General features: G+C 40.3%; 1 protein-coding gene across 4 annotated transcripts in view; it reads left to right on the top strand.

The window, feature by feature from the left end:
* The window catches only part of TP63 (tumor protein p63), a 231,791-nt gene that overhangs the window by 195,248 nt on the left and 12,965 nt on the right, over window positions 1-23,578 (top strand). For 2 of the 4 annotated variants that reach the window (XM_046002605.1, XM_046002607.1), the window contains exons 5-10: window positions 6,553-6,739; window positions 8,859-8,974; window positions 10,186-10,295; window positions 10,967-11,103; window positions 12,939-13,021; window positions 15,571-15,707. In XM_046002605.1, the coding sequence (XP_045858561.1) occupies window positions 6,553-6,739; window positions 8,859-8,974; window positions 10,186-10,295; window positions 10,967-11,103; window positions 12,939-13,021; window positions 15,571-15,707 (770 nt within the window). Of the gene's footprint in view, window positions 1-6,552; window positions 6,740-8,858; window positions 8,975-10,185; window positions 10,296-10,966; window positions 11,104-12,938; window positions 13,022-15,570; window positions 15,708-22,041; window positions 22,157-23,578 lie in introns of those variants that run through there. The other 2 variants (XM_046002608.1, XM_046002606.1) reach the window with 2 other exon arrangements.

Raw genomic sequence — 23,578 nt, 5'->3', positions numbered from 1 at the left:
ATATAGAATCAACTGGCTTTTTCCTTTGATACCTGTAAGTAGAAAAAACCTAGCTAGAGATAAAAATAACCATAGAACAGCAATAAAAAATAAAAATCCATTTAGAATAAGAAAATGGTGCAAAGGGAGAATAAGTTAAGGCCAGAAACAGAACCCATTAAATAAGTGTAAGTCTTAGAAAAAGAATTATTTTTCTCAGAAACGTAAGTGTGGTCCCTCATTATATTGGGTATGAAGACTAATCAATCCAAAAGAAATGCTTCAGATATTCCTCCATATTAAGACTATATTAAAATGTTATAGACACAGTTAAAAGGATGCATTAAAGGCACCTTTGTAGAATGTAGAATGTTTATATTAGAGAAACATAAAAGTCTAAAATCAATGATCTAAGATATCAATTTAAAAAATAAAAATAAAACAATGGTAATTTGAACAATAGTTCAATTTTTGCAGTTAGACAAGAATAAAAATTAAAAATCATATCAGAAAGGAAGGAATACAACTGTCTTTACTCACAGTAAACATAATCATCTATGTAGAAAATCATAAAACAGATACAAAAAGCTACCAGAAATAGTAAGTTTAGCAAGGTGACAGGATGCAATACAAAGATCAATTATGTTTTTATATACCAGAAAAAAATTTTAGGAATTAAAAATTTTCAAGTACTATTTAAAAAAATTTTATAATACCGAAGGAGTTGTCTAACAAAGTAATGCAAGATTTGCATACTAAAAACCGAGACATTCCTGAGAAAACTTAAAAGTTCCTAATTAGAGATATATACCATGTTCATGGATTAAAATACATAATACTGTTAGTATATCAGTTCTTTTCAAGATGACCTTTATAGTTAAAACAATTTCTTCCAAAATTCTATCAGGCATTTTTGTAATAATCAAGAAGTTGCTTGTGAATTTTAAATAGAATTTCAGAGGACCTAAAATAAGCCAAAACAATTTTGGAAGAGAACAAAATTGGAGGATGCAGATTCTCTGACTTTGAGACTTCCCATAAAGTTAGTATAATCCATACAGTATGACATACTTCATAATTCCATGATTCCATAATTCATCATAATCCATACAGTGTGACAACTGGTATATGAATCTACATACAGATCAACAGAAAAGGGCAGTGTCCAGATAAAGATGTGAACACATGTGGTCAATTAATTTCCAAAACAATTTCTAAACCAATTGAACAGAAGGAAAAGATTGAGATAAACTTTCCAACAAGTCTCGCTGGAACAATTAGATAGCTGTTAAAAAGAAGATGACAAGGAGGAGGAGAATTGACTGAACATAGATATAGGACAAATGCAAGAGCTAAGACTCTAAATTTTATACATGTAAATATACAAATCCTTCTGACATTGGGTTAGACGAAGATTTCTTAGGACACAGGAAGCATACACCTTAAAGGGCAAAATACTGATAATTCCTCAGAATTAACTGTTTTGGAAAAGTACAAAAATGGGTAAAAAAGACAAGTTGCAGACTGGGAGAAAATATATTTTTAAAATGTGTATCTGATAAAAAAAACTTGTATCTAGAATATATAAAGAACTCTCTCAACTCAAATTAAGAACACAAACAACCCAATTAAAAATTAAAGCTTTAAAAAGTTTAAAAGATTTGAATAAACCCATCCAGAAAGAATAGTATGTAAGTATATGAAACAATATAAATAAATATAAATATATTCATATTTTAATGCATAATTTTAATGCATTTGATTATATATTAATGTTTATTTGTATGAAATATAAATATATTTTTAATTTTTATTATGTAAAATATAATCGCTGAATATGAAATAAGTATATGAAAAGTTACTCCACATCATTAAACATCAGGGAAATGCTAATTTAAACCACAGTGAGAACCATTACATGCCTGCTAGGATGGCATTAGAACTGACAATAGCAGGTGCTGACAAGGCTGTGAACGGACGTTGCTGGTGGCAGTGTAAAGTGGTGCAGCTCTTTGTAGAAAGGCTTGGCAGTCACTTATAAAGTTAAGCATACGTTTACTGAGCAATCATACTTCGAGGTCCCTATCTAGAAAAATGAAAACAGGTGTCCTCACTCAGATTTATATATGAACGTCCCCGAGAGTCTTATTCACAGTAAGTGCAGACTGGAAATAACTGATGGGCTGATAAATGGTGGAATTCTACTAAATCATAAAATGGAATACTAATATATGCAAAAACATGGACGAACCTCCAAAGCATTATGTGAAATGAAAGAAGCCAGGCACGTAAGATTATACACAGTATCATTTCGTTTCTATAAGGTTCTAAAGCAGGGTGGTGAGAAAAAAGCAGGTAAAGGGTTGCCTAAGAAAGGGTCAGGAAGAGGATTGGTTATAGAAGAGGCAAAAGATAATTTTGATGACTGGACTGGGGAGGTCGTTAAAGAACACATGCCCCCCTCCAAAAAATAAACCATAGATTTAAAAAAAATCTCAAGTCAATGTTTAAAAAAAATCTCAAGTCAATGTTGGGAGCAGGTTAGAGAGAGATTTTGGAAGTCCCAGAGAGAGAGAGAGATTAAAAGGAGCCAGATGTGTTCCGCTTTTCACCCTGTGCCAACTCGAATTACCAGAGTATTCTAAAATCTCAGCTTAAGGGGTGCCTTGGTGGCTCAGTGGGTTAAAGCCTCTGCCTTTGGCTCAGGTCGTGATCTCAGGGTCCTGGGATGGAGCCCCGCATAAGGCTCTCTGCTCAGTGGGGAGCCTGCTTCCTCCTCTCTCCCTGCCTGCCTCTCTGCCTACTGGTGATCTCTGTCTGTCAAATAAATAAATAAATAAATCTTTAAAAATAAATAAATAAAATCTCAGCTTAAATCAGATTGCCATTCTTTTGTGATCCTGCAAAAGACCGGAAACTTGGTAGAGATAGTAGTGGCCACTTGGTACAGGATAAGGGACGTGGGGAAGTCAAAAGAATTACGAATACACCATAGGCCAGGGAGCCTGAATTTAGTGCTGGAAAAATATCAAACATCAGCACAGACCGAACTTGTGACCAGTGAGGGAAATAAAGTAGCAGAAGCTGGACTTTGTAAAGAACCAAGCACGCCTGGCCATGTGGGCTCCTCTAGTTACTGAGCAGCAGGCCTGGTAGTCTCACCAGAAGCAATAATCAAAATGGATCTTGGCCCTGGTCAGATACTTTGATTCAGTCCATATGAAACTTTCATCCTTAACATTGGAAAATGTGGTCTACAGTACCAGATGCAGTCCTAGCCCCGGGGGGGTATCTGAATTGTCTGGGCTTGGTGAGGAGAACAGAGGAAGAGCATGAGTCATTCCAGATGGGGAATGGCACGACTGAATCGTGGGTGATGCGTGTATGGTGTGTTGAAGGCGTAAGAGGTTCACATGGTAGAATATGCGGTGGGAAGTGAATGTGTTGGGAGGGTGAGGGGAGGGAAGGAGAGATAGATGGAGTCAGACTACAAAGGGCCTTAAAAAACCATGGGAAAGATCAGGGCCTCGTGCACGACTTACCCTGAACTGTAACGGAGAGTGCTGACAGACGTCTGGTACTAGACTCCAAGGTTTGTTTCCTCCCAGTCTGGGATTTTTTTCAGTTCTAGCACACGCTGTCGCTCTCTGCAATTAAATAAGCAAACATCATTACACTGAGAATTAAATAAAGAGGAATTGTTGACGGTGAGTCAACCACTTTTGAGCTTGTTTTAATGTTAGAGAAGATTGAATACCTTTGAATTAGCTTCAGAGGATAGCCATGCTGTTGGGAATTAGAGAAAGGTAGAAGTATGCAAATTTGCACTGCTGAACCAAGAGAGATCAAGACAAGGGACTCCTGTTCCAGGGCTGGGATTAGGACTCTCGGATACCGGTTGCTAACCAACTCTTCTCTGTGACCTCAGGCAAGTCCTCTGTAGGCCTCAGCTTTCTTATCTATAAAATGGGGATAATAATGCTGATTCATTATCTGTTATCTGCAATTCTGAGATCCAAAGAGCCCTGAAAACCAAAAGTTGGTTTGGTTTGGATTTCATGAAGTTTGTGACAGTCTCATTTGGTAGTGAAATCTGGCCTGAACTTTGAAGCTCTATAGTCATTTCCCAGTTAGTATGAATAGTCATGAATTCTGAAGAAACATTAACATTTGATTATGGAGTGTTGACCTAAATCCTGCTGGAAGTGTTTATAATATATGCTATATGAACTCTCCTCCATTTCTAAAATCAAAAGTATTCTGGATTCTAAAATATCTGGCCCCAAGGGTTTCAGATAAGAGACTTTATCCCTGGGTGCCTGGTGGCTCAGTGGGTTAAAGCCTCTGCCTTCGGCTCAGGTCATGATCCCAGGGTCCTGGCATTGAGCCCCGCATAGCATCCGGCTCTCTGCTCAACAGGGAGTCTGTTTCCCTTCCTCTCTCTCTCTCTCTGCCTGCCTCTCTGCCTCCTTGTATTCTCTGTCATATAAATAAAAATCCTTAAAAAAAAAAAAGAGAGAGAGAGAGTTCATCCCTGTAATACCTTCCCCATGGGGTTGTATGAGGATTCCATTTCTGACAGCAGAACTCAGGAAAAGGTAAAACCATTATTATTTATTTAGACTCAGAAATGAGATTCCCCTCTCCCATCCCTCAGAACAAGTGAGGGTACCAACTGATGAAAACTATGTTTGTTTTTAGTGTTTTTACATTTTCGTCTGTCCAGTTTGATTGATAGTATATCAATTACTGAAATAAGATGTGTGTGTGTGTGTTTTTTTTTTCTTTGAACTGTCCTACTCTGAACACTTCTCCTCCTCCTCCTCCTCCTTTAATCTTTACCTACTTAGATAGGGGTTTTATTTGTCTTCAGGTGACAAACTTATTTTTCAGTCATTTTCCCTGAGGTGAATCTTATGAAATTCATTCTTAGGTTATATATCTGCAAACTAAAACACAAGCGGCTATGCTTATTTTCTGAGCATTCTCAGTAAAAGTGAGTTCTTAACATGTCCTAAAACAGTGTCTTTGTTTGTAAAGTCATTGGTTAAAAACGCAGCACAAAAGTACTGTTCTAGCTTTCATTCAGTATTTCCCGAGTAGAGTTTTATTTTTGTGGTCGATTTTTGGCATGCTCCCTATTTCCTCAAGCGATATAAAACCCGTTTGTTGTGTCTAATCCTTGACCTGTGGGCATGGTTATGTAACACACTTCTTGCATTAGGAAAATTTTAACTGAACATTTCATATACTAAAATGTTTGGGATGAAAGATTAAATATTTCAAAATGAAGAAATAAAGCAATCTTTTTAAATGCGCTTTTTAGTCAGACATTTGTCTTTAGTCAGAGTTGGGTTGAAACATATCATTAATAAATCTTTTTGCCACTCTGACTCCTGGTCCCCAGTGTCTTTCCCCTGGAGCACCGTGGCTGCCAATTTAGGATTGCAGCCTGTGTGTGTATGCATGTGTGCCTGTGTGTGTGTGTGCATGCGCACACGCGCGTGTACCTTTGGGTAAGTGTTACTCGGTTCCGCACTCTTGGGTGGCAGTGCTGGTGTCTGGTGGTTTCACTGCAGCAACAAAATGAGGAATGCAGGGATCGGGTATTAGCTTAAGAGAACAGAGATGCTAAGGTTTATTAGAATGTAAGGATTAGAATGGAGACTTTCTACATTGGTTCAGAGATGGGGAGGGGAAGAAACACAGGAAAGGAATTTTTTCTTCTATTTGTTTCTAGGTCTCATGCTTTCTTCCCCTATTTTGCCAGTTCTACAACCAACCAACCAACCAATCAACCAAAGAATCACTGAATTTCCTCTCCCTCAGAAGGAAGTGGGGAATAAAAGTTTCAGTCACTTATGAGTGAAGAGATCTGTATCTTGATGGATTTTGCCATCATGATTTGTATCATTACAATAGGCTAGTCCTGTTCATGAGCGAATAGGAGCAAATGGCCCCATTCAGCTTTCTTGTTGTCTCAGGCTAGGGCATGAGAATATAAGGGCAACAGTTTGGGAAAACTTTTGCTTTGCAGTTTTCTAGTTGGTTGCCCTTGGGTATAAAATCTCTTTACTCTTTGCTAGATATTCCATCTTAATTTTTCCCCCATAAATCCTATTTTCTATGAGTCTCTCTAAAGTATTATAATGGCAGGGTAAATTATCATCTGTTTATTATCACTCAATATATGAAAACATTGTGGTTTTTTTTTTCTACTTAGTTTCTGGATTTCTGTAAAGCTGTTTGGGGTATGAATTATTTAAACCCCTCTGAGACTCAATTTCTTTATCCTAATGAGAAGATACCGGAAAATAATGACATAAATGTGTTTTGATAAATGTGAGGTCTTTTATTGACACGATGTCATTTAAGGGGGGGGGAATGGTTAAGTTGGTTAGTGACTATTACTCCTTCTGGAAAGATTGCTAGCTGTCATCATCGGCTATGTAGTAGCCGGTCATAGACATGCATCTTTAGATCGTGGACCTAGTTTCCTTGTTCTGAGTTGGAAAGTAACAATATCTCCTGTTGGTTCTTTCCTCCCACCACCATCGGCCCATCTCTAAGCAGTATTCCACTGAACTGAAGAAACTGTACTGCCAAATTGCAAAGACATGTCCCATCCAGATCAAGGTGATGACCCCACCTCCACAGGGCGCTGTCATCCGTGCCATGCCTGTCTACAAGAAAGCTGAGCATGTCACCGAGGTGGTGAAACGGTGCCCCAACCACGAGCTGAGCCGTGAATTCAATGAGGGTAAGAATTGGGATCTGGGACTGCTCAGCTAAACTCCTGAAAAACAGAGATCCTGTGGAGATTTTTCTTTGGGGTCCATCTACCTGGTTCTAAACTCTGCAATCTGAGGACAGCTCAGGCTACCTCTTTGTCTAACAGAGTGTCTGAGAATAATGATAACCACATTTATGGCTCCATAACAATTGGACTAGTCATGATTTAATGTTGGTAATTACTAGGTGACCTGAACTTGCCTCTTCACTCCCTGCTGTTTCCTTCCTTTTTCTCTTTTCTTTTTGTTTAAATGAGAGGGTGGAGAAGGGACAATCTGACATCTGACCCATTCAGCCCAGATGAGGGTAACCTTCAACTTTAGTATCTTTCCATGAGTGGTTGTCTAGGCCATACCAATCAAGAGCTGGAAGTAACATAAAAGGTGAGAAACAGGAGAAGACAGAATAAGGAAGTGGGGAAAAAAGAAAAAGGTATGAAGATAAATAATGGACAGTGGAAGCAAAGAGAAGATATAGGACATAAGCTCAAATGGGGACCAGCAAAATTATGGACTGGGAGTCAGGAAGCAGGCATTTTGGGGGCCTCCTTTAAGTTCAGTGTCCATGGATAAGTCACGCCCCATGTTCTGAACCTCAGATACAGCAACAGCTTTACAATAAGGTCACTATTTCCAAGGATTCTCTTACATCGGATATTCTAAGTTTCTATGAAAGGAGATTAAGTAAGGAGCAGTGGAAAGTAGAAATGAAGGACAAGAGAACACATAAGTGTTCATCAAAAGAGGGATCTGGGTGCAGGAGGCTTGGAAGTTAGGATACTTTATATAGAAAAATACATTTAAAAAAGAAATATTGGTAGGTAGCTAGTATGATGTAGGAATAGATGGTAGAGAATAATGGAAGAATAAAGGGAGTGGATAGAAATTTCAACAGAGAAAGTAAAAATCCTCCCACCGTAACACAACTACTTTTTACACATTAATTTCCAGTCCTTGTCTACACAGCCTCATCTTCAATACCTTTCCATCTTGATTTTCACTTAACAATATGCCTTAAAGATGATTCTTTATAGCTAGGCTCCATTTTAGGTTTCCACACTGCCCTTGATCCATCAAGAGGATATAACTATATTTTGTTTTGTTTTGATTTTTCACTGTTTGACATAGCACCTGTTTTTAGTCGTTGTCAAATAAATGATTCTGCAGAGAGCATTTTCATACTTAACTTTTGACTTTTATAGAACAATTTTTATACAATGATAATATGTACCCAAAGATTAAGAACACCTTTATGACTCCCACTTCCAATTCTCAGATCAGCTTCTTTCTTTTGGAGCTCTGTCAAGTATCCCAATTTTGTGCAATCTGGCCTATGCTCTTTTAAAAGCATGCTTCCCTTTTCTGATCCTTCAATCTGGAGTTTTTTCAACACCAGAAAACCAGTAACTGCTTCTCAGCTTTATAACCAAAGCAGGTGTAAAATCAAAGGTTCCTGCCTGGCTCAGTCAGTTCAGCATGTGACTCTTGATGCCAGCATCGTGAGTTCAAGCCCCATACTGGGTGTAGATCTTTAAAAAAAAAAAAAAGGCAGTGTAAAGATGGAGACTTTATGGCAGAGAAAAGAACAGGCAATGATACATCTATTATCTCTTGTTAGTATTTTTGCCAGTCAGTTTTGGGGAAGCATTTATTCTAAGCTGGGTTTTGTGGGTTTTGGAGTTTGGGGGTTTTTTGTTTGTTTTTTGTTTTTGTTTTTATGAACTTGTTCCTTTTACTTCTCTTTCTTATGGGAGCTAGCAGAATCCCTTTTATGGATCAGAGCAGAGACATAGTCATAGAATTCCTGGAAAGCTTGAGTTGTTAACCTTCAACACGAGAAACAAAGGACTATTCCCTTAAATATCGAGGAGCATTCCAGGCCTTTCTGTTGTTACAGAGTCACACCTTCATTCATTAGATATCTGGCAATGAGATCTCTTCCTTCAAGGATATATGTTTCCTCTATCGAACAAACCATTTCTTCAGCCACTAATACTTTGCCCATGCAGCTTCATTTTCCTTCTCTTTCTTTCCCTTTCTTTCTTTGAAGGCAAAGAACTAACTATTTTGTCTTTCTCTGTTCTGCAGGACAGATTGCCCCTCCCAGTCATTTGATTCGAGTAGAAGGAAACAGCCATGCGCAATACGTAGAAGACCCCATCACAGGAAGACAGAGTGTGTTGGTACCTTATGAGCCACCCCAGGTAAAAAAACAAGGACTGGGCTGCCTTGGGAGAGCATGTTTTGGTAATAAAGGGTGTTTTGAGGGTCTCTTTCTGCCTCAGTGTTTGTCATGAAATACAATCCTTTTTGTATTTCTCCTCTCCCTCTTTACCACACTGCTTCTCTATCCCCTTCAGAACTCCTACATTTGTACTAGGTTAACTTGATGAAATTGCTCTGTACCCACGTTCCCATCTTAAAAGCCTGTGATAATTGAACTTGCAATTGGGTAAATACTGGACCTTTTCTCATCTAGAGACTCTAACTGGCAAATTGAACTGGTAGGAGATGTGAACTGGATGCCCGTATATTTCCAGTAGCCTACAAATGGGAGACTCTGAGGGAGATCTCTTAGCTCAAGTTTGGACAAACAGGTGGCAGATTAGAAAGCAGACTGGTGCTGTGTTAAGAACACTGGAGTAGTGAAACCAGAGTCTCGTGGTTTGCCCGTTTGCTGTATGGGCAGTTCGCTTGTGGCCCTGCCTCCCTAAACTTCAGTTGCCTTGCCCATGAATGACCACTTTGGAAGAGCTCATTTAATCTGGAGGACATTTTAGCTCCAGGGTGTTATTGATGGAACTTTACATTTAAATCTGTGCTTTCCTATTTTATCCACATGGGGGAAATGTCCCTGCATGTTGCTGCTATTTTCGATAATTTTTTCATTTCTCCCCGTTTGTATTAGGTGATAGGGATTAGCTTGCAAATGAATAAGATCAGTAGGATCAAAAAGTTTTATGATTTTTGGGGCCCCTGTGTGGTTCAGTCGGTTAAGAGACCAACTCCTGATTTCTGCTCAGGTCATGATCTCATGGTCCTGAGAAGGAGCCCTGTGTCAGGCTCTGCATTGAGCTGGGAGCCTGCTTCTCTCTCTCTCTATCCCCCTCTTCCTATGCCCCTCCCCCATTCTCTCTCTCTCTCTCTTTAAAATAAATAAATAAATCTATTTTTTAAAAAGTATTATGTTTTAAAGTCTTTTTCACTTAATTTAGTGTCTGGTGTTGCAAACATTAACATTAAGCTTCCTAAGAGACAAGTCAAAGAGAAATCTACAGTGGGTTTTAGAGCTTGTCTTTCTAGAGAAAAGTGTATCACCTCATTCCAAAGTGAGTTAGTTAACTAGAGAGAACTAAGAAGGAAGAACATCAGTTAAACCATTGCTAACCCAGAGTCTTTTTCCTCCTGTGTTCAGGTTGGCACTGAATTCACGACAGTCCTGTACAATTTCATGTGTAACAGCAGTTGTGTTGGAGGGATGAACCGCCGTCCAATTTTAATCATTGTTACTCTGGAAACCAGAGAGTAAGTGGCATATGCAGAATTGTCATTCTGCAAAACACCGTGGGCAGAGGGCAACGTGAAATTGTGTTTGCTCTATCATTAACTTCCCATGTACAGCAAAGAGCTATCCTTGATTTTTTTTTCCTTTGTGCTTTAAATCCTGGCTGCAAACACCGACATAAAAGATCTAAGAAGGTGGAGACAGAACAGGGTGCATTAAGGTGGAGGGAAGAAAAAGAACTGAGAAGGCATGCAAGTCACTTCATACCTGAATTCCTGACATTTGACTGCAATAGTTTCTGATTAGACAGTGTTTGTTTTCATGCGGCTCCCAAGGCAGTTAACAGTTTCTTTGAGTAAGTCTGGGCTGCCTCAGGGGGTTTTATCCGAAACATCCACTGGCTTAACTCAACTTTCCTTCAAAATCTGTAGCTAAATACAGCTGTTCAGTTAATGGCTTGGAGGTTCTTTGCAGAACAAATGGAATGTTATTTACTAATATTGTTTGTGACATGTAAGCCCTTTTGTGTTCTGCCAAGTGCTTCTGGGTCCATCCTCAAAGCAGCCAGGAGGGAGCCGGCGGTGATGGTGGGTGGGTGATGGCGGCACTGCATATGGAAATGAGAGAACACCAGCGATTTTTACAGTTCTTCTCGATTTCACCCTTTCTCTCCCTCCTCTCTGATTTGTAGTGGGCAAGTCCTGGGCCGACGCTGCTTTGAGGCCCGGATCTGTGCTTGCCCAGGGAGAGACCGGAAGGCGGATGAAGACAGCATCAGGAAGCAGCAGGTCTCGGACAGCGCAAAGAACGGTGACGGTACGAAGCGCCGTAAGTAGCTGTAGTAGCCAAATGGGGTAGGGTGAGATCGACTCCAGATGTGGGGGCCAGGAGCGGTAGTGGGCAGCTGCGTAGGAAGACCTCAGGGCTTCAGGGACAAGTGGGACTTGAGGTCCCGATCCCGCAGCCAGTGCGAGCTGCTGTCCCCATAATGGAGGGACTCCCAGGTGTGCCTGACAGCTTGGCATAAGCAAATCATCAGAGTGAGGATTTCTTAGGCCGGCGGTCCTCACACTGTGACTTCCAGACCAGTAGCATCAGCATCATCTTGCCACTGGGTAGAAATGCAAATTCTTAGTTCCCAGACCTGTTGAATCAGAAACTATGCATACGCGCCCCCGATATCAGTTTATCTTTCTGTAATTGCGCAGAAGGGCTGAAAATAGCGTCTGTCTACCTTATGAATTCTTGGAAATAGTGAGATTTACGAATATATTTCATGAAGCACCGTCTGGGGAATATGTAGATCTGGGTTTCATGGAGTTTTGACACGTATGACCATCTTGGGGCCTCAGTTACTTCATTAATAATGAGACTAATGATTTAGGGCTATTGTTTTCAAACTCACTTTGTTAAGCAGTGAAAGCTTTTTTTTTTTTTTTTTAATTAAATATTGCAAAAAAGACCTCTACGGTGCATATAGATTAAAGTAGAATGGCGCTATTTGAAGGGGACAGGAGTCAGGGTGGTCTGTGACTCTCAGCTGTCTCTTGCCCATGCGGTGCAGGGGCCTAGACCTCCAGGTAACAAATTGTGGAAACCACTGACCCACATGTACATCTAACTTGTGAGAAGAAATTGCACCTCGCCTGTTATAAGCCTGTTATCACTGCAAGTATTTTAAAGTATACCACGCTGTGACTTATTTCATGAAAACACGTTTTAGTCTTGCTACCGGTTAGTATCCAGAAGAAATAGAAATTGTATTGCATTTTACAGACCAACAGAATGTTATAAGAGCTACTCCTCATCAACTTCTCACTGTTCCTTATGATTTCCCTTCCTGTTAGGCTCCTTCTCTCCCTGATTATTCCTCAAAAAAGTGTATATGTATGATTTATCATACACACACACAAACATACAGTTCATACCTATATATATAATTTTATATCCACCCTAATTTTCCTCTTGAGTCTGTCTAGTGGCATCATTTCTATATGCTTCCTAAGCACCTCAGTTACCTACAAATTAATAACTTTGAGTAAGAAGAGATCATCCGAACTCTGGCAGAAGAATCCTCTCTCTATCCTGGATCCTGGCTGTAGTATCTCATGTTGGAAACCTAAAGGGTTTATGAGCTGCCTCCACTCACTTTACCGCAGGGAAAACCAAGGGCCTGGAAGTGGAATGGGCTGTCTGAAGTTACGCGATGTACACATTGTCACGGGAGGGCTGAACCCACAAGCTGAATACATGGGCAAGACAGCTTCTCCAACACCCCTTCCTTTACCTCCTTGGAAGATAAATGATCTGAAAAATAAAACACCAAACCCATTTATCTTCCTTCCTCGAACAGCTGTTCACAGTCACAGGCCCGCGAGACACGGGGATTCCTGCAGCTCCACTTAGGCCAAAGGCTCTCTTCCAGCTTCCCAGCATGTCCTTCTTCTGCTTACTTCTCCCCAGCCCCCACCTCATCGTTGTTAGGGGTACACTCAATGTAAATGCAATGCTTACCAAGGAAATGGAGGCTTAGGATGGAAAACTCTAATCTCACAGGTTGGCTGAGGCTACGGTTTGTTTAATAAATGTTTAATAAATAAATAAATAAATAAAAGTGCTTCCGAAGTGTTCCCAGGATGAAACTTGCATTTTCCCTCCACCAGCTTTTCGTCAGAACACACATGGCATCCAGATGACATCCATTAAGAAACGGAGGTCCCCAGATGATGAGCTGTTATATTTACCAGTGAGTCTCCCTTGAGTCTTCATGATTGCTTTATTTTTACCTTCTTGTGTCATCTGATTATCTGTGACAATAAGAAAGGGATGATGGTGACTAGGGAGATAAGACAGGAAGGAAACGTTGTTTGAGAAATCAGGAAATGACCCCTCTCCTCCCCCATTTTGGAATCTGTCAGTAGTGCAGACCCCTCTACTTAAAACCTACCCAGTCAAAGCACCTCCTCTAATATAATTTTTCTGACCCAAATATTTACAGTTAAGTTGCCGTTCATTGTTTAAGAATGATAAAGTTACCCTAGACAGTGTGACCATACCACCCCGTGGCCAAGACTGAGATTTTGTCAGAAGGAGCTCACAGATTCGACAGTAATACAATTACAGACTTGACTGCGATTTTTTAAGGAAGTGCTCTAAAGAAAGCCAAGCAAGACAGGATCCTCAGTTATATGTGAATGGCCAGAAGACTCAGCCCAGTTGTTATCTAATAGCATTGTTCAATCCTACGAGGACATAAGTCCTCTCAAGGTCACTAGGGGGTCTCTTTCTAGACTATGGTTGCAGTCTGTGGGATGCTTAGCACCTTAGGTTTAGGCCATCGAGAGCGGTGGCAAAGTCTTGGTAACCAGCATAAGCCTAGACACCATCTTAGCGTACCTGAGACCCAGGCATGCAGGGCCAGGAGACTGACAGGGAGCTGCCTCCCCTGTATTGAAGCTAAACCAACTGGACAGGTTTGGGTGTGCCACACCTGCTCCCCTGCCTTCTCTGAGCCCTGACCTTCAGGGCAACAGACTGCTTGCTCGTAAAACAATGAGACGGTGAATTGGCCAAGATTCTCAGTGTCTATTTTCTCAGGCTACGTATGTAAACGGACTTGTGAACTTTAAGTTCAACATTATCCTGATAGACCAAATCTTCCAAAAGACCTAATGTGTTTTCAGCTGCTGAGATAGGAACCAGGTTGTACTAAGGAAGGCGGTACCTTGTCGTCAGTCACATCTCATGTTTAGTGAAGATTTTGCCCAACTGGAATGTGTGAATTAAAGGGGAAAAAAATTTTTAATTTAACATGAATTTAGTCGATATCTGTTGGATAGCAAATATGCTAGACCCTGAGCATTTGAAGTAGAATAGAATTTTTACCTTCCAAGGCTTTGCCTTCTAGCAAGGAGACAGAACATAATGAAAGAAATCCTTCTGCAGAGCTGGACTTGATGGCGTGGGAACATATAGAAAGAACAAAACATTCACCCAGGGGTGCCTGGGTGGCTCAGTGGGTTAAAGTCTCTGCCTTCAGCTTGGGTCATGATCCCAGGGTCCTGGGATCGAGCCCCACATCAGGCTCTATGCTTGATGGGGAGCCTGCTTCCCCCTCTCTCTCTGCCTGCCTCTCTGCCTACTCGTCATCTCTGTCTACTCGTCATCTCTGTCTGTCAAATAAAGAAATAAAAAAAAAAAAAATTCACCCAGAGTCTGAGGTGAGGGAAAGCTTTGCATAGGTGACCACAGAGCTGGGATAAGTAGGGGCTAACCTGACATATGGTAGAGAAACCTTTGCATTTCTGAATTCTGACAAATCCTGCCTCTCAGGGAAGGGACTGGGAAAATGCCTAGGGAGCGGAAGTGAAATAGGCACCCACTCATGGGACCCCACAAGCGCTCACGTGCCCTGCTTGTCTCACTCCAGTCCTGGTCCTGCTCGTGCTTCGAAAAATTTTTAAGAGACCCTCTTAAATAGAGAAGCGTGTTTTGCCTCAGCTGAGAATGTCTGTCTTTCCAGAGATTGTCAATAACCATTAATTCTCATTACTTTCAGTAGTTGTTTCTTATAAAATCACCGCAGATGCTGTTCTAACAAATATTGAATCATGGGAAAGTTCAGAGTAAAGTTCCTATGAGTCTCAGATCACAATATTTCCTGTGACCAGTCAGTACATACCCTTGTTTGATGTGTGTTTCTGTTTAAAGACACCTTATTTCACATATACTATGGACTCATTTACACTGAACTCATGACCAGCAGCACTACAATTCATGCCTAAATGAAACTTATCCAACACGTTTTCTCCATAAGGCATTTTGCAGCCTTCTGGCACCTGGAATCCAAGACAGCGCTTCAACATTCCCCTTGGGGAGCAGTTTAAAGAGCAGGTTCACCAAAACAAACAAACATACAAATAAAAACAAAACCCAAAACACAAAAAACCAAAAACAACAACAACAACAAAACACACATACACAAACGTGGAAAATGTGGTGCTGAATAGACCGTGGAAAGGACACTTGTTGTGATACGAAAGCCGGAAGAAGACAGAGAGCATGCCCTTGTTCACCCGAGCCGGGTGCATGCCTGAGCAGCTGTGATGTGTCCCCCATGCATGTCCATGAAAGGCCACAGAGTGCCATGAGTCTTGGTTTCTGTGTTACAAATGGATGTTAGCAAGCAGGCGGATTTGGCAACACAGAGTCCACAGATAAGGAGCACTGACAGTACTGCTGACTGTTCTGGAGTTCTTCATCTTTCCTTTCTCTCTCCTTACGCTCTGCACGCAGGTGAGGGGCCGCGAGACCTATGAAATGCTGCTCAAGATCAAGGAGTCCCTGGAACTCATGCAGTATCTGCCTCAGCACACGATCGAGACCTACAGGCAGCAGCAGCAGCAGCAACACCAGCATCTACTTCAGAAACAGTGAGTGTGTCGATGTGTCCTTTCAGGAGGCGTGAGTAAGAGTGACTGTTCGTTCTGGTCAGAAATGGGGTGATGGGTGGGTGACGTAGAAGACGAGTCGTGAGACAGCAGAACACCACAGGTTCTCGTGAACTGGTGCGGGGACTCCTTTGGAGTTTCAACAACCTTCTGGGTTTCTTTCCATAGCTTGGAGAAGGTTCGACCTAGCTTCTGAAATTGAAGCTAAAATATTTCAGGTGAATGACAAAGAGACTGACGCTAACACAGTTTGATCCCTCTACCCCGCATCCATACACATCTGTCAATAGAAGAATTTTGAGTATGCGCTCTCCTCTAGTCCTAACGTGTCTGTCTAACATCATGTGTATTTAACAACATGTACCCTTCCCTCATCCCAGTGGATTGCCCTGTACCTTGCCTGGAAGGCACACAATCCACTTTTGGGAAAACCATTGTAGACTGGGGATAGCACATAGGTTTTATTGGAAGTGACCCTTGGAGTTCTCCGTTGAGGATTCTGAGACCTAGCGCATGCTCACGGGGAGACTGTCTGGATGCCAAATGGCAAAGTAGCATCTTATTGCCATGTCTTAGCATCTCTGTTCCAGGTTGTCTTCCAGCACTATGTTTTTACATAAATTGGGCCAGATTTTGCAACCATATTAGATCTCTGTGCAATGTATATGTAATATATTTATATGTTAATTTCTACCTTGACTCTTAGATCTTTGATGATATGAACTGTTTTATGATTAATCAGAACAGAATAGCTCTTATGGGAGAAAGGAAAGTTGTCAAATCAAGACTCTGTTGAGTCTTAACCCTTCTATGGTTAAGAATGATCACTTGTTAGCTTAAGTGTCTATACTGGAAATATTGGCAGAGTCTCTGTAGATAATGTAAAATGTATACATTTTCGACCCATTTAAGTAATTCGGACATTCAGCTCTACTCTTCAGACAAAAAGAAACGAAGCCAAAATCATCTTGCCTCAGGCCAAGTTGCCTTTTATTTATTTATTTATTTATTTTAAGATTTTATTTATTTACTTGACAGACAGAGATCACAAGTAGGCAGAGAGGCAGGCAGAGAGAGAGGAGGAAGCAGGCTCCCCGCTGAGCAGAGAGCCCGATGCGGGGCTCGATCCCAGGACCCTGGGATCATGACCTGAGCTGAAGGCAGAGGCCCCAACCCACTGAGCCACCCAGGCGCCCCCCAAGTTGCCTTTTACAGTAGAAATATAAATGAACACTAAGTAAAGGTTATTTTCTGATACATTAATAGCTGCTATAGAGAAATAGCTATGGAAAGTACAAGAAAGAGGGCTCCTCATCCTCTTTTTAATCAACATAAATGCAGCCGAGGAATTGGACTGCATCTGTGAAGCTCTGGAGGCATCCTCTTTGCACCTGCTGGCTCTAGGGTACGGGGTAGGCAGCTGAGGGGTGGAAATGAAGTTTGTACTCCCTTAAAGGACTTCAGGCTCATGAGCATTTAAGACCTCATTTGCCTGGAAGGGATCTCACCATTGACTTTGAGCATGAAAGTTTGGCAAATCATAATTATAAGGTTTTACAGTAAGGCTGAGTGGGAAGTTTAATCAGGAGGTTTCTTGGGGACACAAAGTATTCCAAAGGAGAATGAGCTTGCGGGGTTGCAGACAGAGTTCCCAATGCAAACCCTGTATATTCTTTAGGATATCAGAAGGAAATATATGTTAATATATTCAAGTGTAAAACTGATTTAGTTCTTCATAAAATCTTGCAGCAGGGATCAAAGAAATAGACCAGTAATATCATTTACAGACCAAGAGAGGCTAAGTGCCTCTCTCTTAAGAGGGAAATATGCATGTGATGGTATTAAGAAACACTCCCAAAATGCCTCTAGTTCACTCTGGAAATGTCTGGCTCAGCCAAAATGACCTCAGAAGGATTACATAGCTGTGTATCATGCTGAACTAGTTACTATGTGATGGTCTTCCCTGTCTTTTTTCCAGCTAACAGGAGAAGTACTGTCAGACCAAATTGATACTTATTAAATGATGTGGCTTAGAAAATCTGACCATTTAGCACAGGGGTTGGCAAAATGTTTTTTTCTGTGAAACACCAGTAGTAAACGTCTTCGGTTTTCGGATCCATATGTTCTCTTGTAACTTGCTACCTAGTTCTGCCTCTGGGCACAAAAGCAACCACAGTGTGTAAATGAATGAGAGTGGCTGGTGCTTTTATGGACACTGCAACTTTAATTCCATATCATTTTCGTATCATGAAAGAATCCTTCTTTTGAATTTTCACACTTTTAAAAACAGAAATGCCATTCTTAGCCTGTGGGCCAGGTTTAGCCCATTCACTGTAGTCTGCCAGTTCTTGTTCTAGGTAGATGGGTGGATCTTCCTTCACGGCCTCTGAAGGCTTTGATTTATTTTCAAAGATTTATTTATTTATTGGAGAGAGGAGGGGGAGGGGCAGAAGGAGAGGGGAGGGAAACTTAATCAGACATGGGGCATAATCTCAAGACCCTGAGATCCTGACTACCTGAGCTGAAACTAAGAGTCAGGCACTTAACCGGCTGTTTCATCCAGGCACCCCATGGCTTAGATTTTTTTTTTTTTTTAAATAGGAATATTTGGAGGCTAATATGTGTTTCCTAAAATAGAGAGGTATGGAGATGTTTTAGGAAAGCATACAGTGATTTATAAAATGGTATTTCAATATCTAACAAAACGACAGCCTTTAACAGAGATCTCTTTTTTCTGAGAAAGTTAGGCATGTCCATCCAGACACCAAGTATGGTTAATGATGAAATCGTATCATCGCCTAAGACTGCTCTGGTTGAGTTGATTCACGTAACAGACTTTTACTGGAGACCTGTTATGGGTGAATTCCTAACCAGACCACCTTTTGAATCTTAAGAAAACTCTGGAAATTCGTTCTGCTCATTGTTTAAATTAATACGACAATTTGAAACAATTCCTCTAGATTACACAATAAAAGGAAAAGTTTCGCATCATAGTTTTTGAGATTTTTAAGCAGGAAGATCCACTGTAGTCAGTCAGGGACGTGGGCAATTTGTGTTTGTTGACATGAGCATACATAACCCTGTGTTCGCAGGGGATGAGTTATCCAGGGCTCAGTTTGAGTGGCTGACACTGCTCTAAAGGGAAATTATTTCGTAAAGCAGTCTATTTCATCAAAGAAGAAAATGCATATTAAAATTGTTATTTTAAAAAGCCTGAGAGATATTAGAACATATTGTCCCTTTTTTGCAAGTGTAGCCACAGATAAACAGTGAGGGAACAGAACCTCATGGGTCCCTGTGGTACCCATTTAAAAGCAACATTGCATGTTTTCAAGTTGTTACCTCCCAGTATACAAGAGCTAACTTCAGTGTGATGACTTGTGCATGGAAATGTGACAGACTGCAAAAGGAAATCTTTGCAAAATACAGACATTTGTATTTGATTTTGCCTTTGTTACATTTATACGGGTCTCCAACTATTGATAGATGTCTATGTAAGTTCTCCAGTTGCTGTGTTCTTCCCAAGTTTTATTCTCCCTCCCCCGACCCTTTTATTTTCATGCAAATCTCCAAGAAAGAGCATGAATGACTAGACAAAGATAAATGGAAATCTGATTCCCTGACAATCATTTGAAAATAATAAATCAGGTTGGAAAATGCCTATAATAGCCTGTGATTTCCTTTCCAAAAATATAGACCGATTTTATGCTGGTAAGGGATCAATTTTGTGTTTCTCTTTTTAGTAGCAGAAAAATTAGTGGGAAGGAAATACACAGTTTCTACTAAGCGGCAATAAAATATTTTCAGTTGAATTACTTCTTTTCGTTTCTCACTGTGTGTTTTCTGTCTGCTTGCTTTTCATTTGTGCATGGTTTTCCTTTTTCAAAAATCCCTTCAGTTACCTTCATGATCATAGGCTTTATGGAGGTTAAATTTTACACTGACTTCTTATGAATCAAATTGTTACAGATTAGGCTTTATACCATTTACAAAGAAATTTGATTTTAGTTGATTTGTTCACATGGGAATAAACATCTGAAGTTATGTTTATAGAAGCCAGAATCTAATGGGAGACAAACTGGACCCATTCTTGACACTAGACTGCTTACCTTCACATTTTCAAGGGAAAGTAACTCTTAAGACAGCTTTGGAGAAGCTGCTTGAGACCTTCAGAATAATCTTTTGATGTGTGCACTTTGGGCCTATTGGTATTGCTTTTTCATTTTTTCCTATAGTTTATCCTCCTTCTTGGCTTCCACTCTGATCTCAGGCCAACATCATTTTGTGAAAATTCTACTTAGCCAAACTCTTGTTTTCCCCTGGAAAATTATTTTTTTTAGTTTCTACTGATGGATTTATTTTAGTCATAATACAAATATGTGACATCCCGAGGAGCCCTTAGGGTTTCATTCTCCTTGAGATTTCTTGATGATTGTAGATTATCAGTAATGCAGGTCAGAGAGGGAGCATAGTGAGATCTTCAACGTCATAGTTTTAATCTCATACCACAGCTGGGGAAACTAAGGCCCAAAGAACTACACCTTTTATTTCATGGCTAGTTTATAATAACACTAAGATGAAAATCAGATTTGGAAGACACAGCTCTTTGCAATGTTTCGTCGGCTTCATTGGTTAAGAAAGTTATAACAATAACACTAAAGCAAGCGTCTTTGCCCACTTTTTGCTCTCTGCATCACTTGGCATTTATCCTTGTGGTTTCAATATGAAATTTTACCTCTTTAAGCTCATTTGGCTATAACTTCCTTCAAGAATATTGATAATTTTTCCTCAGATTGCATATCTGTGGGGGAAGCAAGCAGTATTTTCAGCATTATGGATGGAGGAATGAGCAGAATACGGTACATCTCCTACCTCATTGTTAGGTGTGGTTTAGACCATATTTCTAGGTTTGATTTAGAAATCCTTCACATGTCCAGGGTATTTGTTTGAAATTGCCGGTCTTGTAGGTAAAAACAGGTGGATTTTGACAGTTTCACTTGGTTCAACCTTACAGGTTGAGGACATGCACACTTTTTGCAGTTTACACAGTGCTACTTTCTGAATTTCACAGCTACGTTACAAAGTTGTCAGAGCAGAGATTTATTAACTATGATTTGGTAAGGAGGAAAAAACTGAGACTAATTAAATTCAGATAGATTAAATCACTTTTCTAAGTTCTCATGTCTCATTGCACCACTAATCTCAGTTCTAGGTCTCAAAGTTTGAATCCCTGTGGTCCATATACTCTTACCATAACAAAAACATGATTTCTGCATGTTGTCTCACTGAGCCCTTGCTCCAAGAGAAGCCCCAAAGTGTACCATCCAAACAAGAAGTCAAAACTATAGCTCTTTACCCAAGAGTAGATTGCTTCCCTGCTAATTTGTATGCTGGCATATTCTTCAAGATGATCTCGATTCTTGCTGGTGATGTTGGTTTCCCGAATTCCAGCCCTAAGCAAATAAAAATGGCTTTGTTGCTTTGCAAGGAGTAACCAAATGTGACTCAAAAGCCATCTGGGAAAGAATTTCCAAACAGTTCATGGGGTTGCACAATCTTCAGCAAAATGAGAAGGTTTGTTCCTGGCATCCTTGTGGCATAACTGATTTCTTAATTATGTAAAAGTTGCTTTCATGAGTTTGATATGTGCATTTGTAGGCCAAGTTTGTGACTGAAAGGATTAAGATATTTATCCATCTCAATCTGGGCACCTACAAAATGCTCATTAATAGTTCTTCACAAATGCATGACGATGCAGCCCCCAGACTGATAAGATCATATTTCTTCATGCTTTGTAGGTAGGCCAGACAGGAGCAATAATGAGGTATCATAATTGGGCTGATGACATTTTACCAAAGATTAAAATGAGTTCTTGTCTCTGCATTCTCGTTTTTAAATTTGTCCAGTCTGGTGTGCCAAGCAGTGTACTAAGCACCATGACGTACCCTGACACCGTAGTCCTCAAATGAATCACTTGTGGAACTTGTTAAAAATATGTATGCCTGGGCCCCAACCTGGCCTTTGAGGGATCTGGAAACTTTTTTTTTTATTTTAATTTTTTTAAGTTACACAGGTGATTCTGATAGTGCTGATTAACTACCACAGCTTTCTCTCATTTCTGCCTAAAAATCTTGAGAAGTCCTCTCTGAGAAATTTTAGAGGAGGATGATGAGGAAAGAGTAGAAATAGCTTCCCAGGCATTCTGTCCTGTCTCACTGTGATCATGAAGGTAGGAGGGTGTTTCTTTGTTCAGTTGATGTGAATTTATGAAGTCTGAAGCCTTCACCTCTTCTTTTTCTCTGGTTCCTCTCTGCAGTCTCCTTTCAGCCTGCTTCAGGAATGAGCTTGTGGAGCCCCGGAGAGAAACCCCGAAACAGTCTGACGTCTTCTTTAGACATTCCAGCCCTCCAAACCGATCAGTGTACCCCTAGAGCCCCATTTCTGTATTTGGAGCGTGTGTTTCTTGTGTTCCCGTGTATGTCTGTGCACGCGCATGCGTGTGTGTGCGTGGGTGTTTGTGTGTGTCCAGCCCTTGTAAGCAGGACTTGAAGACACTTGGCTCAGAGACCTAACTGCTCAAAGGCACACAACCACTAATAAGAAAATCTTCTGAAGGGACTCAAAACTTAAAGAAAGGATGTTTTCTACAGATTCTGCATCTTTAGATCTAGCACTGGGCAGTCAGGAACCCCCATGTTTGTCTGTGAGCTTTTGTGTTGTTCTTGGAAGGGAGAGGATCAGGTTGGAAAGAGGGGCATTAAGATGTTTATTGGAACCCTTTTCTGTTACCCTCTGTTGTGTTTCTGAAACTCTTAAAGAAACTTTTGAGCAGGTCTCAAACTTAAGATGTCTTTTTAAGAAAAGGAGAAAAAAGTTGTTCTTGTCTGTGCATAAGAAAATTGTAGGCGACTGAGAGCCTCAGTCAGGCCTTTTTAATGCTGGTCATGCAATAATATTGCAAATAATAACACACTAAGGTGTCAAGTGTACTGCTGGACAGAGAGGTGATAATTACTACAAGTAGCCAAGGGGGGGTGCTCTTTTCTTCTTTTTGAGAATTTGCGTTATCAGTCTCCTCCCCTCACATGTAGATAGAAAGTTCAGGAACACTGTCAGATCCTACTAGAGCCACCTTGTTGGCATCTGATATGATAGTCTTCCTTGCTCACAGAAATCCTTGAGCCCTATATCCAAAGCTGTTGTCTAGACCCCAAGGCAAACAAACTTAATTTTGTCATTTTAATAGGAGGGTAAAACCACTCCAGTAATATTGTTCTGGGCAGTTCTAGATCAAAATGGAGTTCAAAGTCTTCTCCACAAGATCTCTGACTAATTTGTTTATTGAAGCCCCTATCTCTCAGCCCCACCATAGAACTGGCCATATGGCTAGCTCTGTTTACACTCCTTTGTTCAGGACACTTACGTTTTATTTAAGTGATGTCCATGCAAAGACATGTTCAAATCAACACTCCTGGTCTGAAACGTAAAGATAGAAAGGGTGGCTGACTTTTCTCTTTCTTTCTTTCTTTCTTTCTTTCTTTCTTTCTTTCTTTCTTTTCTTTTTTCTTTCTTTTTCTTTCTTTCTTTTTTCTCAAAGAGTTTAGAGAATCTATTTCTTTCCATTTTCAAAACATATTTTAAAATCATGGTATGAAGACTTTAAATATCTTCCCCTATGTCTCCCACCACCAGATCACCAGCCATTTATTCTGTGTTATCACAGCAATGATTTCTTGTTTTTGAGGCTGTTGCTTTATGGATGTGTGATTTTAATTTTCAATAAACTTTTGCATCTTGGTTCATCTTGCGGTTTTTCTTTTCTGTCTCTCTCTTTTTTTTTTAATTCCTTAAAT

Source organism: Meles meles, chromosome 4 (assembly GCF_922984935.1).
Source record: "Meles meles chromosome 4, mMelMel3.1 paternal haplotype, whole genome shotgun sequence".
NCBI classification, from domain to species: domain Eukaryota; kingdom Metazoa; phylum Chordata; class Mammalia; order Carnivora; family Mustelidae; genus Meles; species Meles meles.
The sequence above is the reverse complement of the archived record's forward strand: the minus strand, read 5'-3'. Positions and strand labels throughout refer to the sequence as shown.